The 9106-nt window shown below is 45.9% G+C and overlaps 1 protein-coding gene across 1 annotated transcript in view; it reads right to left on the bottom strand.

Moving 5' to 3' along the window:
- Positions 1–455: 455 nt before the first annotated feature.
- The window catches only part of LOC139378553 (protogenin B-like), a 35989-nt gene continuing 27338 nt past the window's right edge, over positions 456–9106 (bottom strand). The window contains exons 15-20 of the mRNA XM_071120828.1: positions 8375–8545; positions 6881–7069; positions 4400–4523; positions 2856–3003; positions 1293–1400; positions 456–1157 (exon numbers count right to left, since the gene is read on the bottom strand). Coding sequence (XP_070976929.1) covers positions 456–1157; positions 1293–1400; positions 2856–3003; positions 4400–4523; positions 6881–7069; positions 8375–8545 — 1442 coding nt within the window. The remainder of the gene's footprint in view (positions 1158–1292; positions 1401–2855; positions 3004–4399; positions 4524–6880; positions 7070–8374; positions 8546–9106) is intronic.

The following is a 9106-nucleotide window of genomic DNA, read 5'->3' as shown; positions in this document are numbered from 1 at the left end:
TGTTTCTTTCTTTGCTAATGGGGGGGGGGGTTCTCTTCTACACTGTTCAACCAATCCTGTAAATGTGGAGGAGGAGTTAAGATGGAATGTCGACTTGTTAACGTCCTAAAGCAGAAGTCTCTCTTTCCAGTTCCCCTGACAACCGGATGCATCCGGTTGTCACCAACCCCGCTGAGGTAGGTGTCTAAGAAATCATCCCTAAAGACTTGACACAAAGACAAAAACCAGACAGACTGAAAATAAGATCCAAATGAATCAGGAAAACATCAACATTCATTATAAATATCTTGAGGTAGACCTGAAGCAAACACCCATTTCCTCCTTAAAGCTTAAACTTCCTGATCCCTCTATGTAAGTGTATGTTCCTTGCCCAAGGACCTATTTCAGGAGGCAAAGAAGCGAGAAAGGTGGGCTGCTTCAACTGAAAATAAGCCGCATTCAGGTTGGGTAACCTATCACCAGGACGAGCCTGCTGACTGGACCGTGGCCTGGGCAGGATAAACAGCTTCCTCAGCCGAGAGGGAACAGGGCCGTGAGGGATGCTGGACGGTGGCCTGGGCAGGATAAACAGCTTCCTCAGTCGAGAGGGAACAGGGCCGTGAGGGATGCTGGACCGTGGCCTGGGCAAGATAAACAGCTTCCTCAGCCGAGCGGGAACAGGGATGCTGGACGGTAGCCTGGGCAGGATAAACAGCTTCCTCAGCCGAGAGGGAACAGGGATGCTGGACAGTGTCATGACCAGGCTGGTGGAGACCATGGTGGAGACGGTAAGGAGGTCTTGGTGGCGTCACCTCAGATTCCACTTTAAAACCAGGCTTTTTTTCTTCTTCCTTCTCTGGAGTTGGGCTGTCATCCAACTCCGACCCGAAGGACGGAGGCCTGGAGTTACGGCCTGAGGTGGCGGTGGACGGGTTGCTCATCTCATTGCTTATCTCTTCGTTGGAGTAGTGACCAGAGTCTCCTGTCTCCCGACTTCCGTCACTGGTCTCAGTAGTTCCAGAGCTGTTTCCCTCACTGAAGCCCCCGGAGCTCTCCAAGTCCCCTAGTGGCCCGAACAGGATATGCAGGCTGGAGGGCTGGAGGGGAGGCGCACCTTCCTTCTCCTCGTAACACAGAACGGTCTTCCCTGCCTCGTACAGATATGCTCTGTTCTCAGCCTAGAGATAAAGGAGAGGAGAGATATTTGTTGTATAACAACATTGTATAACAAATGACCAATACTCAATACTGTAAACTCCATGACTGGTATTTTGATAGCAGCAACATGATTTGGTTCATGTCTGAAGACCGACCTGGCTTGTATTTCTATTGTATCTCTCCCTCTTAAAAAAGTGCCATCTCTTGCTGCGGTTGATACCGCAGACCGGGCCGGCTCCTGTAATCACCAGGTTTGTCCCACCCTGAAAACAGAGAGAGAACCAGATTAGAGACAGATAAAGGCGTAGAGTACATTCAGAAAGTATTCAGACCCCTTTACACTTTTTCCACATTTTGTTACTTTACAGCCTTAATCTAAACTGGATTAAATAAATTTAAAAAATCCTCAGTAATCTACACACAATACCACATAATGACAAAGCGAGAAAAAAAAAATATTTTTTTTTCTTTCAGATTTACATAAGTATTCAGACCCTTTGCTGTGAGACATGAAACTGAGGTCAGGTGCATCCTGTTTCCATTGATCATCCTTGAGATGTTTCTACAACTTGATTGGAGTGCACCTGTGGTAAATTCAATTGATTGGACATGATTTGGAAAGGCACACATCTGTCTATATAAGGTCCCACAGTTGACAGTGCATGTCAGAGCAAAAGCCAAGCCATGAGGTTGAAGGAATTGTCCGTAGAGCTCCGAGACAGGATTGTGTCGAGACACAGATCTGGGGAAGGGTACCAAAAATATTGTGCAGCACTGAAGGTCCCCAAGAACACCGTGGCCTCCATCATTATTTAATGGCAGAAGTTTAGAACCACCAAGACTTCCTAGAGCTGACCGCCAGGCCAAACTGAGCAATCAGGGGAGAAGGGCCTTGGTCAGGGAGGTGACCAAGAACCCGGTGGTCACTCTGACACCTCTCTAGAGTTCATCTGTGGAGATGGTTGTCCTTCTGGAAGTTTCTCCCATCTCTGCAGCACTCCACCAATCAGGCCTTTATGGTAGAGTGGCCAGATGGCAGCCACTCCTCAGTAAAAGGCACATGACAGGCCGCTTGGAGTTTGCCAAAAGGCACCTAAAGGGCTCTCAGACCATGGAGAAACAAAATTGAAACCAAGATTGAACTATTTGGTCTGAATGCCAAGCGTCACATCTGGAGAAAACCTGGCATCATCCCTACAGTGAAGCATGGTGGTGGCAGCATCATGCTGTGGGGATGTTTTTCAGCTGCAGGGACTGGGAGACTAGTTAGGATTGAGGGAAAGATGAACAGAACAAAGTGCAGAGAGATCTTTGATAAAAACCTGCTCCAGAGCGCTCAGGACCTCAGACTGGAGCGAAGATTCACCTTCTAACAGGACAACCACCCTAAGCACACAGACAAAAGACAACGCAGGAGTGGCTTCGGGACAAGTCTCTGAAAGTCCGTGAGTGACACAACCAGAGCCCGGACTTGAACCCGATGTAATACATTTGCAAAAATAAAAAAATAAAAAAATGTTTCTTTGTCATTATGGGGTATTGTTTGTAGGTTGATGAGGTTGATAAAATGTACTCCATTTTAGAATAACGCTGTAACCTAACAAAATGTGGAAAAAGTCTAAAGGGGTCTGAATACTTTCCCGAAGGCACAGTATATGACATAAATACAGTCTCATACATACACACTCATGGCCTGTGTCTGTGGAGTCATGTCTCACCTTGGCATCAATGAAGTGTGGTGCCATCATGGGCATCAGGGCCTCTATGTTCTCAGCCTGGTGTTCATTGGCCAGGGCCAAACCAGTATGTGGACCATGGGTTCCCTCACCGTTCACTACGTCCATGATCTTACAGATGGAAGATTTCCTATTGGAGCAAAGAGTAGAAGTTAGGGGACAATATAAAATAATCTATTTGAAGAGAGTTCTTTCAAAAATGGCTGAAGCATTAGAATGAGTAAATGGACTATAGTCTGAGAAGGAGAAGAAGAAACAGAAGGAGAAGAAACAGAAGAAAGAGAAGAAGAAACAGAAGAAGAAGAAGAAACAGAAGAAGAAGAAGAAACAGAAGAAAGAGAAGAAGAAGAAACAGAAGAAAGAGAAGAAACAGAAGAGGAAGGAGAAACAGAAGAAGAATAAGAAACAGAAGAAGAAGAAACAGAAGAAAGAGAAGGAGAAACAGAAGAAGAAGAAGAAACAGAAGAAGAAGAAGAAACAGAAGAAAGAGAAGAAGAAGAAACAGAAGAAAGAGAAGAAGAAACAGAAGAAGAAACAGAAGAAGAAGGAGAAACAGAAGAAGAAGAAGAAACAGAAGAAGAAGAAGAAACAGAAGAAAGAGAAGAAGAAGAAACAGAAGAAGAAGAAGAAGAAACAGAAGAAGAAGAAGAAGAAACAGAAGAAGAAGAAACAGAAGAAGAAGAAACAGAAGAAGAAGAAGAAGAAACAGAAGAAGAAGAAACAGAAGAAGAAGAAGAATAAACAGAAGAAGAAGAAACAGAAGAAGAAGAAACAGAAGAAGAAGAAACAGAAGAAGAAGAAACAGAAGAAGAAGAAACAGAAGAAGAAGAAGAAGAAACAGAAGAAGAAGAAGAAGAAGAAGAAGAAACAGAAGAAGAAGAAGAAACAGAAGAAGAAGAAGAAACAGAAGAAGAAGAAGAAGAAACAGAAGAAGAAGAAGAAGAAGAAGAAGAAGAAGAAGAAACAGAAGAAGAAGAAGAAGAAGGAGAAACAGAAGAAGAAGAAACAGAAGAAGAAGAAACAGAAGAAGAAGAAACAGAAGAAGAAGAAGAAGAAACAGAAGAAGAAACAGAAGAAGAAGAAGAAACAGAAGAAGAAGAAACAGAAGAAGAAGAAGAAACAGAAGAAGAAGAAGAAGAAGAAACAGAAGAAGAAACAGAAGAAGAAACAGAAGAAGAAGAAACAGAAGAAGAAACAGAAGAAGAAACAGAAGAAGAAGAAACAGAAGAAGAAGAAACAGAAGAAGGAGAAACAGAAGAAGAAGAAGAAGAAGAAGAAACAGAAGAAGAAGAAGAAGAAGAAGAAGAAGGAGAAACAGAAGAAGGAGAAACAGAAGAAGAAGAAACAGAAGAAGAAGAAACAGAAGAAGAAGAAGAAACAGAAGAAGAAGAAGAAGAAGAAGAAGGAGAAACAGAAGAAGAAGAAACAGAAGAAGAAGAAGAAGAAACAGAAGAAGAAGAAGAAACAGAAGAAGAAGAAGGAGGAGAAACAGACGACTATTCCTAAGATGGACATCGTGTAAATACCTGGATCTGCCTTTGCTGATGAGGATGATGGTACACATCACTATACAGGCCAGAGCGATGCAGACCCCCACGATGATCCCGGTCATGGAATTCTGCTCCGTGTGGTACTGGCCGTCAGAGAACACTGGAAGACATGAGAAATCATGTCACACTGAGTAATCACATCAATTTAATAACTCTACCTACATGTACATATTACCTTGACACCGGTGCCCCCGCACATTGACTCTGTACCGGGTACCCCCTGTATATAGCCTCCACATTGACTCTGTACCGGTACCCCCTGTATATAGTCTCCACATTGACTCTGTACTGGTACCCCCTGTATATAGTCTCCACATTGACTCTGTACCGGTACCCCCTGTATATAGCCTCCACTTTGACTCTGTACCGGTACCCCCTGTATATAGCCTCCACCTTGACTCTGTACCGTAACACCCTGTACATAGCCACAATACTTACTTACACTCTCCAGTCCAACAACACTGACCACTAGCCACAATACTAACTACAACACTCTGCAGTCCAACAACACTGACCACTAGCCACAATACTTACTACAACACTCTGCAGTCCAACAACACTACGACAACACTCTCTAGTCCAACAACACTACGACAATACTCTCCAGTCCAACAACACTGACCACTAGCCACAATACTTACTACAACACTCTGCAGTCCAACAACACTGACCACTAGCCACAATACTTACTACAACACTCTCCAGTCCAAAAACACTACGACAATACTCTCCAGTCCAACAACACTGACCACTAGCCACAACACTCTGCAGTCCAACAACACTACGACAACACTCTCCAGTCCAACAACACTACGACAATACTCTCCAGTCCAACAGCACTACGACAATACTCTCCAGTCCAACAACACTGACCACTAGCCACAATACTTACTACAACACTCTCCAGTCCAACAACACTACGACAACACTCTCCAGTCCAACAACACTACAACAATACTAACGACAACACTCTCCAGTCCAACAACACTACGACAATACTAACGACAACACTCTCCAGTCCAACAACACTACAACAATACTAACGACAACACTCTCCAGTCCAACACTCTCCAGTCCAACAACACTGCGACAACACTCTCCAGTCCAACAACACTCTCCAGTCCAACAACACTACGACAATACTAACGACAACACTCTCCAGTCCAACACTCTCCAGTCCAACAACACTGCGACAACACTCTCCAGTCCAACAACACTCTCCAGTCCAACAACACTACGACAATACTAACGACAACACTCTCCAGTCCAACACTCTCCAGTCCAACAACACTACGACAATACTAACGACAACACTCTCCAGTCCAACAACACTATGACAATACTAACTACAACACTCTCCAGTCCAACACTCTCCAGTCCAACAACACTGCGACAACACTCTCCAGTCCAACAACACTACGACAATACTAACGACAACACTCTCCAGTCCAACAACACTACGACAATACTAACTACAACACTCTCCAGTCCAACACTCTCCAGTCCAACAACACTGCGACAACACTCTCCAGTCCAACAACACTACGACAATACTAACGACAACACTCTCCAGTCCAACAACACTACGACAATGCTAACGACAACACTCTCCAGTCCAACAACACTCTCCAGTCCAACAACACTGCGACAACACTCTCCAGTCCAACAACACTACAACAATACTAACGACAACACTCTCCAGTCCAACAACACTACGACAATACTAACTACAACACTCTCCAGTCCAACACTCTCCAGTCCAACAACACTGCGACAACACTCTCCAGTCCAACAACACTACGACAATACTAACGACAACACTCTCCAGTCCAACAACACTACGACAATACTAACTACAACACTCTCCAGTCCAACACTCTCCAGTCCAACAACACTGCGACAACACTCTCCAGTCCAACAACACTACGACAATACTAACGACAACACTCTCCAGTCCAACAACACTACGACAATACTAACTACAACACTCTCCAGTCCAACACTCTCCAGTCCAACAACACTGCGACAACACTCTCCAGTCCAACAACACTACGACAATACTAACGACAACACTCTCCAGTCCAACAACACTACGACAATGCTAACGACAACACTCTCCAGTCCAACAACACTCTCCAGTCCAACAACACTGCGACAACACTCTCCAGTCCAACAACACTGCGACAACACTCTCCAGTCCAACAACACTACGACAATACTCTCCAGTCCAACAACACTACGACAATGCTAACGACAACACTCTCCAGTCCAACAACACTCTCCAGTCCAACAACACTGCGACAACACTCTCCAGTCCAACAACACTGCGACAACACTCTCCAGTCCAACAACACTACGACAATGCTAACGACAACACTCTCCAGTCCAACAACACTCTCCAGTCCAACAACACTGCGACAACACTCTCCAGTCCAACAACACTACGACATAACTAACCTGTGGTGTCTGAGGAGGAGCCGCTGCCTGAGTGCCTGGGGCTCTTCCCTCGGTGTCTAGACCCAGGCCCCAGGGCCAGCTCCACAGTAGTAGAGAAGGGCCCGTCTCCCACCTGGTTGGAGGCAGAGATCTTCACCAGGTAGACGTTACCAGGCTCCAGACGCTCCAGCAGGGCCATGGTGTTACTTCCTGTAGGGACAGCAGACAGGTTTTTAAAGCGGACTGGAATAGAATGCATCATAACACAGCCATTCCCAAAACCCCAGACACAAATCTGGGATGCACACTGGTCAGATACGTCAGAAAGGTTTAAATCTGCACTCAACGGACTCAAACACTCTGCTCTCAAAGCTTCTGCCCAAGCCTGTCTCCAGACCCTCCCCTTCCAAAATGTCCACCTGTGTTTACAATTCCTCTGTAATATCTGGCTGTCTAACCATATCACTCATCCTCCCTCTGCAGTATCTGCCAGTATCTAGCTATTCCACACACCCTCCCTCTGCAGTATCTGGCTGTCTAACCATCACATTCATCCTCCCTCTGCAGTATCTGCTAGTATCTAGCTGTTGCATGCATCCCCCCTCTGCAGTATCTGGCTGTTCCACTCACCTTCCCTCTGTAGTATATTCTGGTATCTAGCTGTTCCACTCACCCTCCCTCTGTAGTATATTCTGGTATCTAGCTGTTCCACTCACCCTCCTTCTGCAGTGTCTGGCTGATCCACTCACCCTCCTTCTGCAGTGTCTGGCTGATCCACTCACCCTCCCTCTGCAGTATCTTCCAGTATCTAGCTGTTCCACTCACCCTCCCTCTGCAGTGTCTGGCTGATCCACTCACCCTCCTCTGCAGTGTCTGCTAGTATCTAGCTGTTCCACTCACCCTCCCTCTGCAGTGTCTGTCAGTATCTAGCTGTTCCACTCACCCTCCCTCTGTAGTATCTTCCAGTGTCTGGCTGATCCACTCACCCTCCTTCTGCAGTGTCTGGCTGATCCACTCACCCTCCCTCTGCAGTATCTTCCAGTATCTAGCTGTTCCACTCACCCTCCCTCTGCAGTGTCTGGCTGATCCACTCACCCTCCTTCTGCAGTGTCTGCCAGTATCTAGCTGTTCCACTCACCCTCCCTCTGCAGTGTCTGCTAGTATCTAGCTGTTCCACTCACCCTCCCTCTGCAGTGTCTGTCAGTATCTAGCTGTTCCACTCACCCTCCCTCTGTAGTATCTTCCAGTATCTAGCTGTTCCACTCACCCTCCCTCTGCAGTGTCTGGCTGATCCACTCACCCTCCGTCTGCAGTGTCTGCCAGTATTTAGCTGTTCCACTCACCCTCCCTCTGCAGTGTCTGCTAGTATCTAGCTGTTCCACTCACCCTCCCTCTGCAGTGTCTGCCAGTATCTAGCTGTTCCACTCACCCTCCCTCTGCAGTGTCTGCCAGTATCTAGCTGTTCCACTCACCCTCCCTCTGCAGTGTCTGCCAGTATCTAGCTGTTCCACTCACCCTCCCTGTGCAGTGTCTGCCAGTATCCGGCCAGCCGGGCCCTCTGTGAGGCGTACAGGATGGTGTAGTGCGTCACTGCCAGGTTGTTCTCCTCTGGTTCCCTCCAGGAAACCAGGGCTGTGCCGTCCTCAATCAGAGACACCCTCACACCTTCGGGAGGGTGGCTGGGCGCTGATGAACAGAAAAGGGGTCATTTAAATATCTTAATTAGCTTGAATGTATCCGTCATCTAGTACAGTTGGCCTTGATTGGTGAATGTTATTGTGTGCACATGGGTTCGCTGGTTCTCGCCCATCTCAAATACAATTTTAATTTTAAAAAGTTTATTGGTCGCGTACAAAAACAATTGTCAGGTGTTATAGCAGGTGCAGCGTCATGCTTACGTTACTAGCTCAAACAGCGCCTGTAGAATGTCTAGCAAATACAGAAATAATCCAAATACAAAACAACAACAAAAATGTCAGAATGAGTCTAACAAACGAGAGTAGATAAATCAGTGTGAACGGTGTCTGAATACACAATATAAATACCTGCTGTGTTCAGACAGTAGATCACTTGGAAGAAAATGGTATGTACAGTAGTAGGTATATTAGGATGAGCTACGTTGAGAATACAGTATATACATAAACAGTGAGTCAACAACAGTATATATACACACAGAATATGAGGTGACTGTTGTTCTATCTATATACATGGGGCATCAGTCTCAAGGTGCAGGGCAGAGAACCGGCC

Source organism: Oncorhynchus clarkii, chromosome 2 (assembly GCF_045791955.1).
Source record: "Oncorhynchus clarkii lewisi isolate Uvic-CL-2024 chromosome 2, UVic_Ocla_1.0, whole genome shotgun sequence".
Lineage (NCBI taxonomy): Eukaryota > Metazoa > Chordata > Actinopteri > Salmoniformes > Salmonidae > Oncorhynchus > Oncorhynchus clarkii.
This window is presented reverse-complemented; position numbering and strand designations above follow the sequence as displayed.